The sequence below is a fragment of the Boleophthalmus pectinirostris genome, unplaced genomic scaffold (assembly GCF_026225935.1).
Source record: "Boleophthalmus pectinirostris isolate CB_2022bp ecotype Guang Dong unplaced genomic scaffold, ASM2622593v1 HiC_scaffold_6, whole genome shotgun sequence".
NCBI classification, from domain to species: domain Eukaryota; kingdom Metazoa; phylum Chordata; class Actinopteri; order Gobiiformes; family Gobiidae; genus Boleophthalmus; species Boleophthalmus pectinirostris.
The window spans coordinates 30308776-30333469 of NW_026571447.1; the positions used below are offsets into that span (position 1 = coordinate 30308776).

At 40.7% G+C, this 24694-nt stretch overlaps 1 protein-coding gene across 1 annotated transcript in view; it reads left to right on the forward strand.

The window, feature by feature from the left end:
• The window catches only part of ephb6 (eph receptor B6), an 89364-nt gene that overhangs the window by 14857 nt on the left and 49813 nt on the right, over window positions 1–24694 (forward strand). The window contains 1 exon segment of the mRNA XM_020928116.2: window positions 15809–15873. Within this exon segment, the coding sequence (XP_020783775.2) occupies window positions 15809–15873 (65 nt within the window).

Genomic DNA, 24694 nt, shown 5'->3' on the forward strand with positions numbered 1-24694 from the left:
GTGTTTTATGGCACTGAAGTGGAAAGCATAAGGGCTGAAGTCGGCTAAAGACACGCTCTGTGCAGTCACTTGTTTATTCAAAGGGGATGAGGCATGACAGGATTATCTTTATTATCTGACCCAAACTGCACTCACAAGACGGAGCTCATCAGAGTTCACTAGAAACTACTAAGTATTCAAAGAAGTAATCTGCATATTTGTATGTAAAGAGGCACTCCCAGAACTTCAGCTAACTCATTCCACGCTTTCTTCTTCCAGTTCCTGTTCTTTATTTATTAAATCATTTGGCATTCTAGTCAACTAATACACATTTTAGACACATAGGCCATTGGTGAATTATTAATCATCCTGGAAAGAATGAATTTCTTCGAGATGAGGTTACGTCTGACTCTATTATTGTCATATTTAAGTCATATTTATTTGTCTAGTTTAATAACAGAATCAGCCATATTTCCTGCCAGGCCTAGGACCAAAGACCAAACAGTGCGCTGCTCATGTGAGAGTGCTTACATGTGTGTAACTTGTTATAGTGTGTAAGTGCATTTAGTGTGCGTCCCACTGGCTGCTGCTGTTAAAGCATATTACACGCTCCCACACTCAGACCCTTGTGTTAATATTAACACTCCACATCTCCGTGGGACGCGGAGAGCCTGAAAAATGTGCAGTGAAGTAGCTTTAACCAGCAGCAGAGAGGCGCGACACGAGCGTCAGAGCTGCACTTGGAGCTGAGTGTAGATGTATGCATGGGCTCATGAGAGGAGCAGAGAGGGTCAGTGAGCTGAAGAGAGCACTCCACACACACAGACACAGAATACAGGTCACCTCTAAAACGCAGCCATTCACACCCAACAAGAGCACAGATATAAACAAACCAGCACATCTGAATGAACAAAGAGTAAAAAGGATTGAGGAAACAAAGCCTGTCTCAGTGACTGTCTGATTAGAAGTAACAGCTGATATCAAATTTTAAAGATTCACCTTGTTACTTTGTTGGAGGATCTGCAACATTTACTTATCTGCATTGAGCTTTTATTGCTTTCCATGGCATTTAACTTCCATTTATTTCCATGTAGACAAACAAGTGGCACCACTAGGCCAAGCTACAGTTTTATAATTTTTTGCTTTATGCATTTTAACACTTTGATTTGCTGTCGTTTATTGCATTAATTTGTCTGTGCACTTTGGAAATTGTCATATTTATAAAATGTGCTATATAAATAAAGTGGATTGGATTGGATTACAGGTCAGATCTGTGGAGAGGTGACCCCACTGACAGTAATAATGCCTGTATTTCCATTCCAGGCAGCATCTCCAGACAAGCAGGTGGGGTAACCTCCAACAGAAAAGTTACTTAGTACACTAATGTAAGGTAATAGCTGACAATGATTTGAATCAAATGGTTTTAATAAAGAGAAGCACTGTCCTCAGATTATGCCACGAATGCCTTAGAACAAACATGTCAGACTCCGGCCTGGGGGCCGAATTTGGCCTGCAGTATAATTATATTTGGCCTGCGAGGTCATATCAAATACAGTATGTATTAGAGTTGGTCCGTTGGCTGCCGTGCCAGTAGGGCACAAGCACTGCTAATACTAATACTAATACTACTACTTTGATGAACTTGTATCTAAGAAGAGATGCCAAGTATTTGTATCTGCTTTGGACCCATGTGCATCAGACTAAATCACAGTCTAGCAAACTGATCTTGGACGAATGTTTTCTTATGATTTTTGACTGTTCATAGTTGAAAGATTGGATTTTCATTGAAGCAAGTTGTTGTTTTTGACTGGCTGTTAGCCTGTGGAAAAAAAAACAAAACACATTTAAAAGGAGTTCAAAAGCTACAGATAGGCTATAGAGACATTATTTTAAATTGTTATTTATTTAAAATTATTATTATTATTTTATATTATGCTTGTTTTGGATTCAGTGTTTAAGCAAAACTTTTATTAAACATTTATTTTAATAAGAAAAGGTTTAACATGACATATCTTAAAAGAAGAGAAAACATGCCGATGTTGTTGAAATTTTTCAATACATTTTTAGTTTGGCCCACGACTTAATCCCAGTTTTTAATTTTGGCCCTCTGTGTATTTGAGTTTGACATAGAATAGAATATACCACAAAAATCAGAAGCAAGATCATATCTGAAAGATGCAAAAAGTACAAATGTTGAGATTTGTGAACATTGTCAACATACAGTTTTTTTGTCACTTTTAAATTTACTAAAACCTTTATATAAGAGTGGTGCTACTTCCAAAAAGACATTACTCAAGTGCAAGTGTATTGATGTATGCATGGACACACTGAGTGGAGCCGAGGGTCAGTGAGCTGAAGAGAGCACTCCAGCCACAGAGGACAGGGCCAGCTAATACAGGTCACCTCTGAAACGCTCTAACACCATTCACTCTCACTGCAGTGAATAAAGACACAGACAGAACCAAAGCACCACATTTATATGCACAAACACAAGCCCATCAGCCTCCTATTCACTGAACACTCATATAATCCACCTCACTACCAGGGCAAATTTTGTGCACTACATTATTTTCATCCTGATTTTCACCAATGCTATATTTTTGCTGCTAAAACTAAATAATGACTAAATGAAATGTTTACTGTCATGATTTGCGCAGGCAACTGTTTTGTAATCTGTCTTTGTTTGCCTTTGCCATGTTAGAGGGAGAGAGAGAGGTTGCAGTATAGGGACATGCAAAAGTATCAAAATATTGATGTTGTGATCAATTTGGTGATACAGTTTTGTTATTGTGAACTGCTGTGTCAACATCACCAAGAGTATTTTGGGTATATTGTACAGTTATTTTGTGACTGTGCTATAATTTTGTTGCTTGTTTAGATGAAGGAAACTTGTTAATGGAATACATTTGTACTGTTTTCATCGTTAAATGCCCTATATCATGCTAATTTTTCTTTTATGAGCTTTCAGCCATGTTAGAAAGTTACCTCTTTGAAAACATACTGGAGTTGTGTGTTGTTTCATTCAAACATGTTTAAGTAACCTTTTATTACTGGATTGTCCACCTTGTGATGTCATGAAGTGATTGCTGTTTTGTTGTTGATTGATGTTTTCATGTTAACAGCTACCTTTTACCTTTAGTTCAGTAGAGATTGGCAATTCCAGGGCTGAAATTATCCAAATGATTCTACTGAAGATGTATGGAGCATTTAATATCAGATTATCACCTTGAACCGTCACCTTATCGTGGTGGAGGGGTTTGAGTGCCCGAATGATCCCGGGAGCTATGTTGTCGGGGGCTTCATGCCCCTGGTAGGGTCACCCAAGGCAAACAGGTCCGGGGGGACGGGTCAGACGAAGAACGGTTCAGAAGCCCCTTATGATGAGTGCAACACAGAGGCCAGTTACGTCGCCCGGATTGGCGTCACCGGGGCCTCACCCTGGAGCCAGGCCTGGGGTGGGTGCTCGTCAGCGAGCGCCTGGTGGCCGGGCCTTCCCCCACAGGGCCCGGCTGGGCTTAGCCCGAAGGAGCGACGTGGGGCCGTCCTCACGTGGGCCCACCACCCGCAGGAGGAGCCATATGGGGCCGGTGCAGAGAGATCTGGGCAGCAGTCGACGGCGGGGGCCTCGACGACCGGATCTCCGGACATGGAGACTAGCTCTGGGGACATGGAATGTCACCTCGCTGGGGGGGAAGGAGCCTGAGCTTGTGCGGGAGGTTGAGCGTTACCGACTAGATATAGTCGGCCTCACCTCCACGCACAGTTTGGGCTCTGGAACCCAACTCCTTGAGAGGGGCTGGACTCTCCATTTCTCTGGCGTTGGCCGCGGGGAGCGGCGGCGGGCTGGTGTGGGCCTGCTCATTGCCCCACAGCTCAGCCGCCGTGTGTTGGAGTTCACCCCGGTGAACGAGAGGGTCGTGTCCCTGCGCCTTCGGGTCGGGGACAGGTCTCTCACTGTGGTGTCGGCCTACGGGCCGAACAGCAGTGCTGAGTACCCGGCCTTCTTGGAGTCCTTGGGAGGGGTACTAGACAGTGCACTGACAGGGGACTCCGTTGTTCTCCTGGGGGACTTCAACGCCCACGTGGGCAACGACAGTGACACTTGGAGAGGGGTGATTGGGAGGAACGGCCTCCCCGATCTGAACCCGAGCGGTGTTCTGTTATTGGACTTCTGTGCTAGTCACGGTTTGTCCATAACAAACACCATGTTCGAGCACAAGGGTGTCCATAAGTGCACGTGGCACCAGGACACCCTAGGCCGGAGGTCGATGATCGACTTTGTAGTCGTGTCATCTGATCTCCGGCCGCGTGTCTTGGACACTCTGGTGAAGATAGGGGCTGAGCTGTCAACTGATCACCACCTGGTTGTGAGTTGGGTTAGCTGGCGGAGGAGGAAGCCGGAAAGACCTGGTAGGCCCAAGCGTGTAGTGAGGGTCTGTTGGGGACGTCTGGCGGAGCCCTCTGTCAGAGGGACTTTCAACTCGCACCTCCGGGAGGACTTCTCCCGGATTCCGGGGGAGGCTGGAGATATGGAGTCCGAGTGGGCTTCATTCTCGGCCTCTATTGTCGATGCGGCTGCTCGGAGCTGTGGGCGTAAGGTCTGGGGGTAGGGGGATCACACTCCTCAGCCTTCCCGGTAAGGTCTATGCCAGGGTACTGGAGAGGAGAATCCGGCCGATAGTCGAACCTCAGATCCAGGAAGAGCAGTGTGTTTTTCGTCCTGGCCGTGGAACACTGGACCAGCTCTACACTCTCCATAGGGTGCTCGAGGGTTCATGGGAGTTTGCCCAACCAGTCCACATGTGCTTTGTGGACTTGGAGAAGGCATTCGACCGTGTCCCTCGTGGTGTCCTGTGGGGGGTGCTCTGGGAGTATGGGGTCCGGGGCCCTTTGCTAAGGGCTGTCCGGTCCCTGTATGACCAGAGCAGGAGCTGTGTTCGCATTGCCGGCAGTAAGTCAGACCTGTTCCCGGTGCATGTTGGACTCCGCCAGGGCTGCCCTTTGTCACCGGTTCTGTTCATTGTATTTATGGACAGAATTTCTAGGCGCAGTCAGGGGCCGGAGGGGGTCCGGTTTGGGGACCACAGGATCTCATCTCTGCTGTTTGCGGATGATGTTGTCCTGTTGGCTTCATCGAACCAGGACCTGCAATGTGCACTGGGGCGGTTTGCAGCCGAGTGTGAAGCGGCTGGGATGAAGATCAGCTCTTCTAAGTCCGAGGCCATGGTTCTCGACCGGAAAAAGGTGGCTTGCCCTCTCCGGGTGGGTGGGGAGTCTTTGCCTCAAGTGGAGGAGTTCAAGTATCTCGGGGTCTTGTTCACGAGTGAGGGAAGGACGGAACGGAGAGATTGACAGGCGGATCGGTGCAGCTTCGGCAGTGATGCGGTCGCTGTATCGGACCGTTGTGGTGAAGAGGGAGCTGAGCCGAAAGGCGAAGCTCTCGATTTACCGGTCAGTCTTCGTTCCTACTCTCACCTATGGTCATGAGCTCTGGGTAGTGACCGAAAGGACGAGATCGCGGATACAAGCGCTCGAAATGAGTTTCCTCCGTAGGGTGGCTGGGCGCTCCCTTAGAGATAGGGTGAGGAGCTCAGTCACACGGGAGGAGCTCGGAGTAGAGCCGCTGCTCCTCCACATCGAGAGGAGCCAGTTGAGGTGGCTCGGGCATCTGTTCCGGATGCCTCCTGGGCGCCTCCCTCGGGAGGTGTTCTGGGCATGTCCCACCGGGAGGAGGCCCCGGGGAAGACCCAGGACACGCTGGAGGGACTATGTCTCTCGGCTGGCCTGGGAACGCCTCGGGGTCCCCCCGGAGGAGCTGGAGGACGTGTCTGGGGTGAAGGAAGTCTGGGAGTCCCTGCTTAGGCTGCTGCCCCCGCGACCCGGCCCCGGATAAGCGGACGAAAATGGATGGATGGATGGATTATCACAAAGTGGAACCGAGTGTTTGAGAGAAGCCTAAATATGCAGGACTTGTGTGATTGAAACAAAACACAACTCCGGGTATGTTTTTGATGAGAAAACAACATTATAACTTGGATCAGAAAATAGCATAATATGGGCATTCCATATTAACTTTGCACAGGAAGTGGTTTCATAAAGATCTGCTGTCATTCCATGCATGCATTGGTTCCTATTATGATTTATCATGTGCAATATATTAGGGATGTAACAAAAACTGAAATATGGTGATATTATATCATCAAATGTCTCAGAATAATACAGTGGGCTGTCACAATATATTGAATTACAAAATCCTTTGCTTAAATACACTGTTTTATAGTAGCAATAGCTAATAAACATTGGGAACTACATATCCCATGGTTCATTTCAGCGCAGACAACATGAAGAAATATGTTTTTAGTTGAATTCTTGGGATTATGATGGAAATAATTCATATCAAAATCTTGTCAAGGTATTTTAAAAGAAACAAACTGTCCTATCTACAATTATATCAGCCTCTCCAAAATATCGCAATAAATATCATACCAAGAGAAGCATATTGTGATAATATTGCACCGAGAAATTTGAATATCCCTACAATATATATTGATTATTGCTGTACTGTAATACTATGGTATTGGGAGCCATGAGTCGTGTATGGCATTAAGTCATGAGGGACCCTGATTCCCAGCTCTTTTGGAGTATGTGTTAAATTTGTCAAGTTGCCTCAGTTTGTGTCAAATGCTTGGTACCTTTTTAAGAGGACACTTTACTTTAGATTTCACATTCATCATGCAAGCAACCTGCCTATTGTTTGACTAAATTAGCATCACATTTCCGAATAAAACTAAAACTACAAAAAATCTGGTGACAGTTGTGCCACATTCTGCTGTCTTCTCTTCCCCCCAGGTTTTTACGACGCTCCAAACAAACAACAGAACCGGCATCAATAATGGAGCCTCGTGCTTCCTGGTTTAACGTACAGAGCTGTCACTTTGCAGATGAATAATACACACATGCAGAGAGAGAGCAGAGGGAGATGGGACAGGGCGCACTGGGACCAAAGCAAAGCAGAGTAAAGAGCCATCAGGGAGCCGTGCATTAACAAGCACTCAGGAGGAGAGCCGACTCAGCGCGAAGCACAACTGTCAGCAAAGTTAGACAGTCCTCCACAACTCACACACTGCACCAAGAAGAACACAGGGACTATCTGAGGAGGTTTACCACCGGAATATAGTGCTCTATTTTTGAACTGGCACCAAACCTAGAGTCTGTTCTACAATATGTCCTACTCATGGGTTTCTCAGCTTGGTGTTCATAGACCTGTCACTTTAACAAAATTTCAAGTGTGATATGCTGCTGAAGTTGACAATAAGTGTATAATATTGTAAAATATATATACCAATATGTATAAAATCTGCAATAAATCAATAGAATCAAACATAATGAATCATAGAAGTTATTAATCCAACCTTCTGTGGCTAAAATCTTCACAGCCAAATCATAATATGGTAAAAAAAAAAAAATACCCAAATTCTCCCAATTGTGCAAAGAAAAAGTACAACTATAAGTATTGACCCCCCAAAAAATATGTTAGCCTTATGGATTTAGTGTAAGCGTCGACAATCATCAAGAATAGTTTAAAGTTATTGAGATTTTTTTTTTTTTTTTTGAGGTATAGCAATTGCAATTAGATTTGGATTTTTTTTTTTTCTAAATCAAGATTCTGTGCACATTTTAAAGTTTTATGATGGGAGCATTAACTTTTGAGAGCTGACTGAAATATTAACTTGCAGACTAAACTAATGCAATGAAAGGATCACATGCAAGTAAGAACTAAAGGTTTTAGTTGAGCAATACAGAACAGACCTTTCAGTTTTGATTTCAGTTTTGATTTTCTATGCAAATTTCAAAATAGAACACAATAATACTCTTAAAATTAGGGCTGGGTATCATTAAGGAGTTGCCAATACGATACATATCTCGATACATAGGCCACGATACGATACATATCTCGATACAGTGATCTTACGATTTGATACAATATATTTCAAATCGATTCGATATGGTTCAATATAATAATATCTAAATCACGGCTGCAGCATTAAAAGTTTTTGTTAAACCACAAAGTTCAAATGAACATTTTACTCCTCAAAACAGTGAAAATGTGAAATGTGCTGCATACACGAGTTTCCTTCCACTAAACAAACAACAAAACTGTGGAGCTGTAACAAAATAATTTTACAAAATACACCAAAAAATACTCTTCTTGGCGATATATTGATACAGCAGCCTACGATATCAATACTGTATCATCACATTAAACTATATGATATATCAATCTTTTGATATTTTTGCGCACCCCTAGTTAAAATCGTGTCAAAGTTTCTTTAATAATTACCATGTGATCTAGTCCTTATGATACAAACCAAGACCTTTCTAAAACTTAAACAAATGTCAAATTTAGACTTCTTTCAGTATTGATACTTCAGATTCAAATACACGTGTTTATAGCTTTGATAGCTTTACTATTGTTTACCTGGGTATCAAAACTTTTGTCAACCCTGGTCTAAACGACCAGGTTGGCAGGTTTAATTACATATAATAAGAAGACACGGGGGGATATGTTTTGTAAATAATAACACCTAAATACATTGTGGACTTTGTGACTTGCTAATTATGACCTTTCAAATTGCTATTTATATTCTTACTGCCCTACATCTAAGTCACCAGCCCGTATAGCGCACATACATGAGAGCACACAGCGAACATGATGCCAGGCTCTGTAAGCGTCACTAAGAGGGAGGCTAAGTAGCTGAAATATTCATGTTTAAATAGTTTGACATATTTTATTTATGCGCAGCTCTGCCCCGAAGCGAAGGGTTAATTGAATTTGGAATGACACGTTTGCTGCGTATTTCACGATCTGATGTTAATGGAATCTGTTTATTGAGGTCATGATTAGTGAGCCAGCATTTCAGTCATGACGCACGTAAACTCCGAATGATATTTTGATTATGTTGACAATCAGAGGAGGGCCATGGGGGGGGGTCAGGTCATGGAGCCTGGGAACAGATCAATAGACAATTCCCATGGTATTACTGTCCCACTTTTGTCACTTTTATCTAAAAGCTACTCACCTCACAGTGAGAGGGTTCTGGCTGATTCCCGAATCAACCAGAGCATTTCACTCTGGGGTTTGTATCTTCTTCCAGTGTCTGTTTAGGTTCCTTCCAAGTCCTTCCTCAGTTTATAATTACATTTAAAGAGACAGTTCGAAATTTTAAACATAGGACCTCATTTCCTAGTGAGCCAGAGTGTTGGAGACGTGTGGAGACACTTTAAAATAAAATTTCCATCCAGTCCTTGTATTTGCAGAGGTCGCTGGTGCTAGGCTAGTGCATGTCAATGGCCATAGTTAGCCTGCCATTAAAAACAATCTTACCCCCTCTGAAAAGCACCTGAAATAAACCTATTATTCCGCCAGACTGTCGATGTGAATGTCTGTGTTGATAGAATAATGTCTGAACTACAACTAACCTTGCATCGCATGAATCCTTGCATGTTGAGGGACTATTTTCTCATATATCAGTCCGCCGCTGCCAAACTTTCTATCAGGTAGTAGAACTCGCTGCTGCTGCTCAGACATAAATCCTTCAAATGCAAGGTTGGTTTTACTTCTAAAATTATTCTATCAACACAGACATTTACATCGACAGTCTGGCATTAAAATTGTTTTGCCTCGGGTGTTTTTTAATGAAGTGGGTAAGACTGTTTTTAGTAGCAGGATAACTATGGCCATTGACATGCACTAGCCTAATACCAGCGACCTCTGCAAATACAAGGACTGGATGGAATATTTTGAAAAGTGTCTCCACATGTCTCCAACACTCTGGATAACTAGGAAATGAGGCCCTATGTCCAAAATTCCAAACTGGCCCTTTAATGGAATATAAATCATATAGTTTAGAATTGTCAATGATCAATTTGGGACTTTTTCATTTGACTGTCTACAAGTCTCGCTAAATTTGATTATTTTTGTGTTAAATGAAACTGATGAAAGCTATAATAAGTATGTAACATTGTATGATCCAGTAAAAATCTAATCAAATAGAAATTTGTGGTCTAATATGAGGGGAAAAAATTTCAACTCTGGCCAAAGAGGATTAAAAAGTTGAATTTCTGCAAGACGATGAACCTTCCCACAGTTGTGCAATGAATATTTACAGGATGAATCCTGTAATTTGGAAATAACAAATGGAACACTTTGTTTAACTCAGCTTAAGCCACCCTGACGCCTTGTCTAGTGAATTCCAGTGGTTTTAAAAAGTCATATTCATAGGACAGAAATGAACCTTTTCTGTATATCTTTAGAATGACCTTGAGCTGTATCAGAACAAGTATAAGAGCACATAGAAAGAAGAACAGATAGAAGAACGTATTATGATTTTAATGTTGAAAATCACATGGTTTGTCTAAAGAACGAGTGTCTTTTTATTATTGTGGTATCAGAGTCAGTATTGTTGAGTATCAAATCTTAATATCGAAATCAAGTTTGAAATTTTAGTATCGTGACAACACCGCTCTAGGCTCGTACTAAACTATTTATTCTCTCTGATGTCTGCAGCTTATGCCTCTGCTGTCATAGTCCATTTGTTTTCTTTTCTCTTCACAATTGGTATCGGTCTAAATCCTGGAGCACATCCATGGAAAAAACGTGTGAATTCAGAGAGATTGACATAAAGACAGGCTCGTGGGTGCAGCCGGCGGGAGGAGGGGCAGACGACGGACTGACTGACAGATTTGAGGCTCCATCTGTGGGTTTCATCCTAAAAAATGAGTTTACACAAATGCTTAGAATGAGGAACACAGACACAGAATACATTCTTATGGTATGGTTGTCAAAAAATATGCAAATCAATTCTCAGTTCACACTTGCAAACACACCATGGGGGTAAGCTGGGAACAAACCAGGACTAGAACAGCAGGACTTAAAAGCACTGTAGCTGATTTTTACTGCCTTAAACACATGGAAAACAACACGTAGTATCAAAATTGAGCCTGTTCTTAAAGGACTCATATTGCACTATTTTCTCTTCTCTGTTATAATGTTGTTCCCTCATCACAAACATATTTGGAATTGTAATTTGTTTCATTCACACCTACAAACCCGTCCAAATCCTGCATATTTAGGCTGAGTTCTTCTCTCAGACCCACAATATCTGTACAGTCTATACTAAACAAAAGATAAAAGATGGCTGTCAACTTGAAAATTACTGCTACATGACATCACAAGGTGGAACAGAGCATTTAGGGCTTTAGAGATGTAGACAGGCCAATAATAATAAAGAGTTACTTATACATGCGTGAATGAAACAAAACACAACTCCATGTATGTTTATGATGAGGTAACGGCATTATAACATTGCCTAAACCTCACAAGAGTCTTTTTTGCACATTATTTTACCTTTAAATATGTAAATTGAAGTTGAAATTTCAGTATCATGACAGCACCATCTCACAGTCTCAAATATTTGTAGTTAAATCTGGGAGATGGACACATACTGAGTGAAATTGAGCTGTCTCTGTGGGTCATTGTTTTAAACTGCAAGTCTTTTCCTATCACAGCCAGAACCAGTGATGAGTATACACAGATATTACTATGCTATCCCTCTTTATCTGCTCCTCACAGCCAGAATAAAGGCTCTTTTGTGGTCAGCGCTTGTGTGATATGAAAGAGGAGCATATTAAAACTGTATGGTACAAACAGGGGAGGTATGATTTATTTGTAAACACAGCGTCTGCCTGCTCTCTGAATATGCACGACTGTGAGGAAGTGGGGCTCTTTACGTGATCAGTGTTGTTCATAATGGATGGAGCAGCTAAGCAGTTTTTGCCCATTAGCCCCATCTGTTCATTATTACGCATGCACTGCAAAAATTAATATTATGTATGTGAGCTAAAATGACTTGAAATGAGAATAATAATTATGGTTTGAGAGGTTCTAATGATGTTAATTGGACTAGATTTTTGGATTTGTTTCAGCGTGTTTCTGGCTGCAGTGTCTTTTTCTTATTTCTAGAAAAGAAAAATTTCCATAAATGTTAATTAATTTAACTAAATATTAAAGGGTATTATATTTTTTCTGATTTCCAGGGTTCACACGGTCATGGAAATCCTAGAAAACTCATGGAAATTGAAAATTTCATTTTCCAGGCCTGGAAAAGTCATAGAATTTTGTAAATTTCTCGCAAATACAGCTTTCTATTATCATTCAGCAATTATGATTATTTCCAAACGTATGCGCCTTTTGTTTAAAAGAGACAACAATAAATGCACTGACAGTATTTTGAATGTTAAAAAATTATAATACCAGACCATAAGGTGAGTGGACACAGTTAACATTTCATAATAAGCTCTAAAAGTCTGATCAATTCTACAGATGTAGGGTGCCCTAAAGTCATGGAAAATTCACTTTAGGTCATGAAAAAGTCATGGAAAACTTCTGAAATTTTATCAGTGAAAAAGAGTGGGAATGGATTTCTGTTATAATCTTTCCACATCAAAAAAAATACCCAAAGTTGTATTTTGTTTCATTCACACGTGTCTCTCTCAGACTGAAAACACTCTGTACCACCTTGTGATGTCGTCAAGTGGTAATACAGGTGCTCCACTGTGTTTCTAAACTGCATACACCTTCACTAGAATCATTTGGATGATTTCAGCCCTGGAATTGCCTATCGTTACAGAGAAAAATGTAAAAGATAAAGGTTAACCTTAAAACTACTGCTTCATGACATCACAAGTTGGAACAGGACATTTTGAGCTTTGGAGGTGTAGACAGATTAATTAATTATTAGGATTACTGAAACATCTGTGAATGAAACAAAACAACTCTGGGTATGTTTTTAATGTGCAATATAGGACCATTAATGCACCGATTAGGGTAGGCCATATAGCGATAAAAATCTATTTCCTGTGAAAATGTGCTATTTTTGACATATTGTGACTCCTGGCTTTTCTGTTTTATGCAGCTCTATGCTCAGAAATAGATACTTTCCTGTTTTGGTCAGAATCCATCATGTGCTTTCAAAGAAAACATGAACTGTGATCACATCAAAATCATGATCTAGTTCTTTGTGATAATCAGTTACCCCTAACACCAATCCAGCCTTTTCAGTTCTGATATCAATATCAATACTGTACTGTATATAAATGCTGTATTATTAACTAATTGTATTTATTTTATTCCTTATATGGGCTGAATTCAGCAAAATCTTCTGAATCAGAGCCGATTCTAGTATTGGTGAATCCAGTGGTGGGCCATCAGGGCCTACAAGGCCTTCTCTGCTGGCCTAAAAAAATATCTGAATCACACAATAATGTTAATTATTTAATTAATTAAATAATTCCAAATGTTCTGACCACTTCCTTTCAATGCTTTTCCGATGCTTGTGCTGCTTCCAGACATGTATTTTCAGATTAAAGCATTTGACCAATCACATTTCAGCCGCCATTTGTTACCAGGCAGAGTCAAAGTCAAAGAAGTCTGCCTGAGGCCTTCACAGTCCGTTCTGAAGGCCCTCGAACACAAAATAAATGTCCATGAAACTGTTGCTTCAGCCAATCAGATTTTGAGTTGGTGTCATCAGGGCCTTCTAGCAGGCAGCAAACTGCATATGTAGCAGAACCAGGACTAAACCAGGTCTAAACCAGAACTTCACCAGGCGCAGTCCTTTCATTTGCGGTCACCCAACAGTCTATGCAGGTGCACCTTTGGGCCCATCCCAAATGGTTTAGTTCTGGTTTAGCACCCCAGTGCACCTCACTTCTTCTGCATGCACCACGCACCCCCCTCTCCTCACTTCTCCTTGCACAGAATCTCCACGGCTCTTTATACTGTGTTTCTGTATAATAAGATGCTTTTATAACCATAAAATAGTTATTGAGGAGTGGATTGTTTCAGACAGAGCACGACTGAAGGTCTAGGTGTGAAATGCACAGTTCGCCACTGGGTGAATCCCTGAATATGTGAAAAAAGTTACTCCATGGTCAGATCATTTGGAAAAGAAAAAAAGTTTAAACCACTCATAAATACACTGAAATTGGTCAAAAACACTCAAGATTAACTAACTAACTAAATCTAAACTCTAACCAACCAGTTTAAAATTCAAAGTCATTTAAGCAGCTGATCATATTTTGCAGTGTAATCTGAAGCTGCTGTTTTTGCCACCTCTGAACATGACAAAGTTTGGCTGGCTCTCCTCTCATCTCCTCGACTGAGTGGAGCAGACGGTGCCAGACTGGAATAGTCTCAGCGCTTTGGAATACTAATGGAAATTTCAGTGTTCCTCCATGTGTCGGCCTGAAGCACTCAGCATCTGCATCTGAGATCTCCCTGCTCCTTTTTAAGCACTTAAACCCAAAAGTAAATTATGTCCAAATGCACTTCAGAGCACGAGTCAGAAGCTATTTGTGTTCGTGTTAAGGCTGAACTATTAGGGAAAAATATTGGTGATTTTTGTCACGAGTATTTCAATTGTGATTAGATTTGTGATTCATTCGTTTAAAAGCAAAATTCTGTTCACATGCACTCCATATATTTGAATCGTTCAGGAAATTTGAGAGAAAAGTGAAATAAGAACACCTTAAACTGAAAAATCACATGTTTTTCAGAACATTCTTGTCTTTTTATTTTTACATGTTAGCACTATGATGTAACCTTGCTTACCAAGATGAATTCTTGCTATATTTGTGAGTTCCCAAACTCATGAGAATCCATCTTGAAATGTTTCTGCTGGTGCTTTTAGTCCTGGCCACCAGTGGTTTGGAGACTGGACCAATCACAGGGCAGCATTGTGGTTTGGGTGGAAGCCAAAGGTGATGGAAGACTTCAGACTATTTTAGCAGAAATATACACGATTTTGTGTTTGAAAAACTTGCAGAGGGAAATACATTTTGTGCATTTGTGGACAGGAAGTATGTTTGTGTGCTTCTCTCGACTGGATGTGGATTTGTCGGCTTCAACGTTGACCAGTCAGCTTCAAGTATTCATCATGATGTTCCAGTTTCTCACAATAAACTTTCATGAGAGTCATACCAGATTGATACATGTGTAGAACTGATTAGTTCTATTGGTCGTAGTTTTTTGGATGAATCTAATAAAGTTGAAACGGACTCTCTGACGTCTTTCTCAGATGAGTTTCACATCAGCGGGCCTCACCCTCCTCTCCTCAGCGCGAGGCGACAGACGCAGCTCTGGCCTTTACAGTCAGAAGACACGACCTTTAATCACAGAGTCCATCAGCTCCATCAGTCTCCACTTTTACACACTGGGACTTGACACTTGAATGCACCACTGCATGAAGACACTTATCTCTTCTGACAGAGGTTCACAGCTCAAGCCTCTATAGGTTTTATTACACTGAGGAGAAAATATAAAGAGTGAAGAAGTGAATGACCAATTTGAGACTCTGCTCTTAACAAGGGTCAAATTATAACATTGACATTGAGATTGCCATAGAGCTGAAAAAAAAATTCTGTCAAGCATTGTGATAAGGGTTTGAGTTAAAACATGAAAAACAAAACTGGCTCATTTTAAACAGTGGTCCAAAGTTATTCCTCACTTATCATTTGCATTCTGAGCATATTCATTATTAACTTAGTGTGAAGTGTTAATATTAATTACTTTATAAGAGCTTTTTCACAACTTTCAAAGTGGAGTTTTGCTGCACTGCTGCTGCTTATACAACATATCTGCAGTTTTGCTCAAATGCCTTTTAAATAACCGCAGTCTTTGTGATTTCTATTCAATTGCAATGTAATAATCTCAAAGTCCTAATATACACTGTAAAATTGTATTTGACCTGTGTCTGTTTATTTTTTGCAGTGATGCTGCTGGACACATCAGAGTCGACGTCGGAGCTGGGGTGGACCACGTATCCGGACACAGGGGTGAGTTGCGTTCCTGCTGCTCTAATACACTGAGCTGCTGGACCTTAAAGGAGGGGGCAGTCCAATGTGTTCACCACATGGTCCAATACTGTGAGTGTGTGGAAGTGTGGATGTCATCACTCCAGAACAGGAAGGAAAACGGACATTAACAATTACAGCAACTAGCGATGCAGTTAATACTCCGTCATCACTTTATTTCAAAGTGTTTTAAGCTTTGAAAATGAAGAAAACCATTAGTATTTAAAGACTTTAGTGTTAGGGTATCATCAGTGTGCTTGCCGCCATGGAGATTTTATGGCTTTGCTGGGAATGTTCCAGAGTATGGCATCTTTAAAACGAGTCTTGTTTTTAGTTACTTGACTAGTTAAGAGTCATCTTAAGAGTTACTTAAAATATATATCAAAACTAATAAGCAATACAGCAGCAAAAAAAAAAAAAAGCGGCAGAAAATTGTAAAATCTCGTCTGTGGTGTTTTGGCAAGCACAACCACATAGTTCTAGCGCTAGTCTCTCAAATGTGGAAGACATTCCTTCTCAAATATCCTTTGTATTGTTAAGGACAAAATGTTTCCTTTCTTTTTCGCGTATAAAAGATGAGATTTCGTGGCGAGTTAAAGCCTAAGTTTCTTCACTGAGTGAGGTGTTAAATGGCTGTGGGCCACTGTCCTCTGCTTCTCTCTTAAACTGCACATTCTTGTATCGCCTCTTTCTCTGCCCCCTCCTCACTCTCCAAAGACCCTCCATGTGTAAGTGTGTGTGTGTGTGACTGAAGGTGTGTGTATATGTCTTTGTGTGAAAGTGTGTGTATATGTCTTAGTGTGTATGTCTAAATGTGTGTGTGCGGTTGCGTGACTGTGCCAGGGTCAACTCTCGGGTCAGTTCAAATCATTGGTCTGTGAGTGATTGTGGCTGAGACCTAATATGGCTCCTAATTACACTTATATACTACACTGCCGTCGATGTCATCGACATATATAGTCCATAAAATATTCAAAGTACATCTGAGAGGGGAGGCAACTCTGTGAAGTTTAATGCCACTGGCAGCGCTATCAGCAAAGAACAGAATATCTAAAGTATAAGTAATGCCATACAGTCACTGCTGTTTTCACTGCACCACACCCAAGGCTAAGCTCAGAGGGCTGCAGTAGCTATAACCAGAGTAAAAGGGATTTATTTAATAATCAATAATAGTTATCTGAACTGTACACAGGACACAATTTGTCAAAAGAGTATTATATCCCATTGTATTGTATCACAAATAAATATGCAGGTGCGCAAATATTGTGAATTTGATGAAAGCTACAATATGCTCTGTAGTCTATTTAGTAAACCTTCACTCACAATGGGTGTTTTCATGATTCTAAAATGTATTGATTTTGATTCTAAGGAAAAAGCTAAATTCTCGATGCCAGTTTCAATACCAGAGACCAGTTTCATTTATTTTCATGTGTTCTTACTTGTTCTGATAAAGATCAAAATTCAAGTTTATTCTAAAACTATTCAGGCAGGGTCATATTTTGTCTTTGTTCATGTTGGTTTAAAGGAGTATCTGGTTTTACAATAACATCTCATTTTCAGCTCTTTTGACAAACCTCGCGTGCACCTTTTTAGTCTTCTTTTTACTGGGACAAGTGAGTAAAACGATAAAATAATCATACAAGGTCAACAAAAAATTTCACAAATTTGAAATGGATTACAACTTATCTAAATACAAGAATTAAAGGAAAGTGCTTGTTGAAGGTCTCAAGTTAGCAATATAATTCTCTGAAAATAACATTCAGACATTTCACAAAACGTGCCTAGTGAGTTGTATTAAAATATTGTTGGATTTTTGCGCACTGAGAACTTTCCACCTCCACATTTAGATACTGGAAATGGAAACTGTCTATAAAAACTATGAGGCATCAACCACAAACTGTCTTCAAAGCCCAAAGTAAACATTACTCTGTCTGAAACATCTGCAGACTCCACCTCTGTCTGTCCTCACCAAAGACCAAAACCTCCAGCGCGTTGCCAGTATCGCCCCCCTGTGGCCCTCCGCGTCAGGTCATAATTGTACACGAGGATTCATTAATTAGTGGCTGATGTAGTTTAGGGACTGTGAACCCGGCTGGCAGCTGCAGGCGAAGGACGTGCTTATTTATCTGGTTTGACTGTGCGTGAGAGAGAAAGAGAGAGAGAGACAGATGGGGAAGGGAGAGACAGGAATAAGGAAGGAACAGGGGGATGGAGAGAGAGAAGAGGGAAGGAGAAGAGGGGGGGAAAGGGAGAGAGGTAGCGGGAGAAATGAATATTAAAAAGAGAGTTGAAGAGTAAGACGAGACGGAGGACGAGGCGTGTAGAGAGAGAGGAAGAGGGAAAATTAGAGAAAGAAAGGTGGGATGGATGGGAGAGAGAAAGAGGGAGAGAAGGATAGAGAGAGAAAAAGGAAGGAGAGAGGGAGAGAAAGCAAAATTAAGAAGAGAGAGATAGGGAGGTAGAAATTAGAAAAATAAAGGTGGGAAGGGAAAGAGGGACCTTGAGAGGAAGAGGGGGAGAGAGGGAGTTGACAGAGCAAAAGGGGGGTAAATAAGAGTAAGGAGGAGAGATAGAAGCATGGTGAAAGGGGGAAGAGAAAGTCGGAAAGAGGGACAGGAAGTGACAAGAGAGAAAGAGGTGTGGAGAGGGAGAGAGAGGCGGATTATACATGATTTGAAATAAGGAGAGGGGAGGGGTAGAGAGAAAGTGTGAAAGAAAAAAAGGCAGAGAGAGAGTTAAAGGGAGCGTGAGAGAGAAAGAGAGGTGGAAAGAGATAGAGGATGGTACAGAGAGAGAGAAAGAGAGGGGGGGAGTAAGGGAGAGATGCTGACTTTTTTCTTCTTTCTTTACAGCCCAGAGATGGGAAGTGTTTCTGAGATGGAGATATGGTTATTTGACCCCAGGGCTCCGAGCTTCGAAGAAGTAGAACAACAGACAAGCGAGAGAGCGAAGGAGTGAGGGAGCAAGAGAGAGACCAAAGAGAAAGAGAGAGAAGTAGAGATAGACAGAAAAAGAAAGATAAAGAGAGAGTGAGAGGGTTGTGTGTGTGGTGGTGAGATGGAAGAGAAATGGTAGAAATGGGAAAAAAAAGGCAGGGAAAGAGAGAAAGACCCAAAGGGAGGGAGAGAGTGGAAGAGAGAGATAAAAGAAGGAGGTGGGTTAGTCTTTTTAACCCAGTACTCATGATTCCCTTCATAAACCGTCCCTGTCTTTTGCTCCAGGCACCGTGTATGTTTTCCTCCCTCTGTATTGTACGTATTCTTTAACTGACAAGCTGTCATAGCCTTTGCCTTTCAGTGTCTCCTCTGCAAAAGGAATATGTCTTATTTATATTTGGAGCTGTTTCATGTATAGCGTAGGCAGATTTGGTCAGTAGCACTAGTAGATAATTTAACCTGCAGTAAGAACAGAACCATACACGCTAAAACAGCAATACATGTAGATTTACTATCTAAATAAATGAAATTAAAATATAATGTCGGGTCAGTTTTGGAGACTTTTTATGATAATTTGATGATAATTTGAAGATAATTCCTAGTTCCAGCTCTAGTCTAGTCTGATTCATCATCATCATCATCATCATCATCACTTCATGGAAACCGTCTGACCTCGCAGCATTAGGATTCGTTCTCTTGATGGTAAGTGGGTACTTTTTGTATTTAATCATTTGCTGCTATTTGGTCGTGATGTATGTAATGCGCCGCTAACAGGGCGAACTGGTATATTAAGCTTTTCCCAAACCCCATAGGAAGAAGGGCAATAACCTCTTTCCACTTGATAAACTTCACCAAACATTCTCTTTGTTCTGGCTTTAAATCCTCGATCTTGGGAATCGTTGCCAACACAGATTGTATGGTTTTGTCTACATCCATCTCGACCGCTTTGTTTACTGTTGTGCTGTACGACAAAAAGGGACCCAGACAGGCGTTTGAGTTTGATGTCATGGCTTCGCAGCTCTTCGCTGATTCGCCGGTGTGAGGTCTACAAATTCCAGCTTTCTTGCAAACCGTCTGGAGTATACCGATTCCTGATCTAGTTGCTGGAGAGAAATTAAATTGAGCGGAGGCACTAGGTGGCGCCAGCCTGACCATCCCTAGTCTGTCTGGCAGATAATTAAGTTTGAGAAGATTTTAAAATATTCAAGCCAACTTAAAACAAATTCTGAACCTAAACGAGATATATATTCTGAGTTTAAGTCAAGATGTCTCCTCTTTATTTGTGTATTTTCCTAGTGGTTGTCTTCATGGAGATGTTACTGCTTTGCCTGGAATGTTCCGCTGTAATTTCACTTATCAAATTAAACTGTATTTATAAAATGTACAAAAATATTACACAAAGCGCTTTACAGTTATGAAAAAAACAATCCCTCATGACCTTCCACCCACCACCCTACCCCCACAACTGCCCGACCCTACACAACCATACAACTCACAGTTACGTGCAGTCTCACCCACGTACACGTACACACATACACACACACACACACATGCAAAAACACATAAGGCTCGTTACAGATAAATGCGTCTGAGTCACAGATCAGATCTTTGCAGAGGTAACTGAATAAATACAAGAAATGTAAGTTTAATGCCACACTGCGGAACATTCTTGTCAAAGCGAGCAGGAGACCGAATCTGAAAAGTGACATATTGTGCAGCTTTAAAGAAGTAAAACGTAAGATATTCCTTTTTTCCAGTGTCAGTAAGTGTTAGGGGTGTTTAAATGGCCCATAGCCATTGGTTTGCATATGTCCTGTAGTGTTTGTACGGTGGGCTTCTCCTGGCCTCGGCCTTTCTCGCTCTGGTATTTCGGTTCAAATCAGATCACAAAGATGAGTCGTCCCTATTTTTCTCCTTCTCCCCTGTTCCAACGTTCCCCACGCCCCTCCTCCCTAATCTGGACTTTTTCATCAGAGAAAAAAAACAAAAGCCGCATCAGGAGGGGGAATGGGGCATTGTGGGTAAAGGGTCAGAGCTTCATAAAGATCCAAGAGTAAAGCTGGAATGTTTGGTCCTGTAAAGTGTTTAATGAAGCGGACTATGGGCATTCTATTGGCATTGCTTAAATATAAATTTCTCTAAAGGAGTGGTTGTAAATGATTTGAATAACCACATTCTGTGTTTTTGGTGTGGTCAGAGTTAGAGGTAGGAGTACAGAGTAATTAAAAAGATAATTTAAAGGTGCACTATTTAAGTTTTGTGACAAAGGGTCCATCATCTGCTTCTCAAAGAAAAAAATGATTGTTTTGCCAAAAAAATTCCACAGTACATCTATCTCCATGGAGACAAGCAGATGATACCACAAGGCCAAGTTACAGGTCAGGTCTGTGGGGAGATGCATAAATAGACAGGCAAAACTATTACAGCTCAACTACAGCATTTAAAACATTTACAGTTATTTTTATATTAAGAAGACTCACTCAGATGACCCAGATTCAGAGCAGTGTTACTAAATATTGTTAATACAAAGCTTACACTTTATTTACTTGTATTCTCTCATGAACTAATTTGCATTATATCAGTTTAGAGTTAGGCCAATCAATGAATGTTTGTGCAGACTGTTTAGTGGCTATTGTGGTCAGTGAATGTCAGATTTTCCAGTTTATTGACCTCATTCCAGAAGTTGCCGTGGGCGCCGCCGTCATCATTCGGGTTGTATTATTTGTGTGGTGTGAATGAGTTCTATATTCGGCTACTATAAAAGTTCCCAGAGGATCAGTGTTTTGTTGATTTGTTGGTAACGTGTGCAAAAATATTGAAATATCAATATATTGTATCGTTAATGTAGTGTTTCCCAAACTTTTTTTCTGGGGACCCATATTTTAAAAATCACAAATCTTTGCAATCCAAGGCAGTAGACATTATTCGTAAACCACAAAATAAATCTGTGACCATTATTGAACATTAATGAGGATATTTTATTGTTGACTGAGTGATTGTGTCTCTCTGAACAATTAGTATTACTCAGGTTTTAAACAATGAAAAAACAGTAATCAGTGTTTCCCACAGAAAATTGTTTAGGCAAGGTGGTGCTGCCAAAAAAGTGAGGAGTAGAGGGGGAGGGGTGCGCAGAGATTCCATGCATGAAGAAGAAGTGAGGAGCGGGCAGGGGTGCTCGGAGATGTATGTATATGTTTATTGCAGACCTACATACAGATCATGACAAGGCAACCCAAAAAAAATCTCTTGCGACCCAGTCTTTGGGAAACAATGGTTTAATGTAATGACAGTATTGATATTGTGGGCTGTTGTATCGATATATCACCAAGAGTATTTTTTGGTATATTTTACTAAATTGTTTTGTTACAGCTACAGTTTTGTTGCTTGTTTAGAGGAAGGAAACTCTTTTTTGCAACCCATTTAACGTTTTCACTGTTTTGATGATTAAAATAGGCGTGTTTCATATTAATTTTGCACTAGAAGTTGTTTAACAAAGACTTTTAGTATCACAGCCATGATATTTTTTATTGAACCATATCGAATTGATTTGAAATACACTACCGGTCAAAAGCTTTAGAGCAATTTTTTCAGTTATTTATTGTAATTGAAGTCATGCAAGTGCAATGAAGAGCTTGAAATGGTACAAAGGTAAGTACTGAACAGCCAGAGGTTAAAAAAAAAGATAAAAGATAAGAAAACACAAGTCCAAGCTCTGCCAAAACTACCTCAGGAAAAAAAACCAAGATGGTAAAGCTTGAAAACATGGAGTATCCAGCACAGTCTCCAGACTTAAACCCCTCGTTTAGGTTTTGGGGTGAACAGGACAGAAGAGTGAAAGACAAACAACCTACAAATGCCACACATTTATGGGAACTTCTGCAACAGACTTGGGAAGAAATTTCTGAAGAACATTTGATTTCTATTGTAGAAAGAATGAGTCACGAGTGTGTTCAGCTGTTATATTCTCCAAAGGTAGACACTTTCATGAATCAAAAGTAGTAGAATACATTTTGGTCAACAGTAAACAGTAAAAAAAAAATGGAAAAAGTTTGGTGTTCTAAAACTTTTGATTGGTTGTGTAGATCATATCGAATAGTAACAAATCGAAAGCTCACTGAATCAAGGTGCATATCTTATATCTAGGTATGTATCATATCAGCAGCTTGTTAATGATACTCAGCCCTACTTGTTGATGCACATAAACATTGAATATTTAACAACAATCAATCAAATTTTTATCATATTTTAGAGGCAAATCTTCATCTGTCAAATTCCTGCTTAATCGGAAGTCCCACTACAAAGAAAGTGGGGTTTAGTAGTATTTAGAAACAAAAGTGGGCGGGACAGAATAAAGTCTATACAGTGCTGGACAGAAAGGCTGGATCAGTGCCACAATCACAATACACTTTCCCATTTTTTTGTTCAGAATTTCCTGTGAATTATTTTCTTTTTATCTCCCAACTTTTCCCAAATGTACCTCCCCATACAAATAGTTTAGAACCCCCCGAGCTTCCACTTCCATCTTTCACCCCTGCGTCCGACAGCATCTGAATCGCACTGTCCTGTCCCTCCTTTTCTGTGACAGCTCCCCGCACTCCCCTATCTGCTTCCATCTATCATCAGATCATTATTCCAATTGAGCCCAAACATGAATGCGCTCTGTCATACGTGATTCCATTCATATCTCCTGCCATGGCCACAAGAGCCCAGCGGCAAACAGCCCCGCCGAGTGAAAGCAGCGCGATAGGGTGTCAAGACCTTTTGTCCCGGAGCTATTGTGTCGAGGTGAATAATGATGATGAGGGCTAATACATAATTCCTGTGTGATACAACAGAAAGGGCCCTGCTTGTCAGTCACAGCCACACAGCCTTGAATCACACTCTTTTCATCTGTGGAGCAGCTGTACGGAGTAATTGGTGCAGCTAAAAACATGCGCCCACATTTACACATCTGATACGCAGCGGCTCATTGACAAAGGTGGAGCCGCCCAAGGTAATGTGGCTTTATTACTCCATCCTCTCTGAGCCTGACGAAAATGTGTTGGTTACGTAACACACCTCCAAAGAAACCAAGGCTAACGGACCTACAATCTCTGGGTTCTGTCACAGCTCTATTCAATCTTGATGAATCACTTTTTCCACATTGATGTAACTTCTATGACTCATTATAGACACTCGCTGAAGGTCGGAGGATTGATTCGCTTTCGGACCAAGTCCTATCGTTGTGTTTCTGGCAAAACGCTTCACCCACCTTGCCTAGTACGAATGTGGTGTGTACGTGAGTGATTGGTCAGAGGGGCCGATGGTGCACATTGGCAGCTGTACTTACCACCATTGAATATAGAGTGATTATTATTATTATCAACAATAATAACACAGTTCATTGCTTTGAAACGCTTCAATAAACTATTATTAACTACTGCTATGTTTTTCAGGCCTGTCTCAATAATTACTATATAGACTTATCATTCAATATATGCTCCCAGTCAAAAGTTTAATCATACCTTGTTTTTCAATGTTTTTTTTTCTTTGTTTACTTCTTTCTACATTTTATATACTGGAAATGAACTTGAAGATATCTCATTTATGATGGAAGATATAAACATTTATGTAACAAAGAAAAAAAAGTTATTCAGTTTTCACTTTACATTTGTGCCTTGTCTGGGTCAAGTAAAGCCAAAAGTGCAAAAATGGGTTCAAACCAAAGGTAAAAGCTTTTTTTTTTTTTAACAAACTAAAAGCTAAGACAAGTTTGGAGTTATTTTGCAAGATTTTTTTGTGTATTACATTCCAAAAGCGTCATTCATAGTTTTGATGCCTTCAGTGAATCTATGAAAATAATCTTGGAAATAAAGAAGAAACATCAG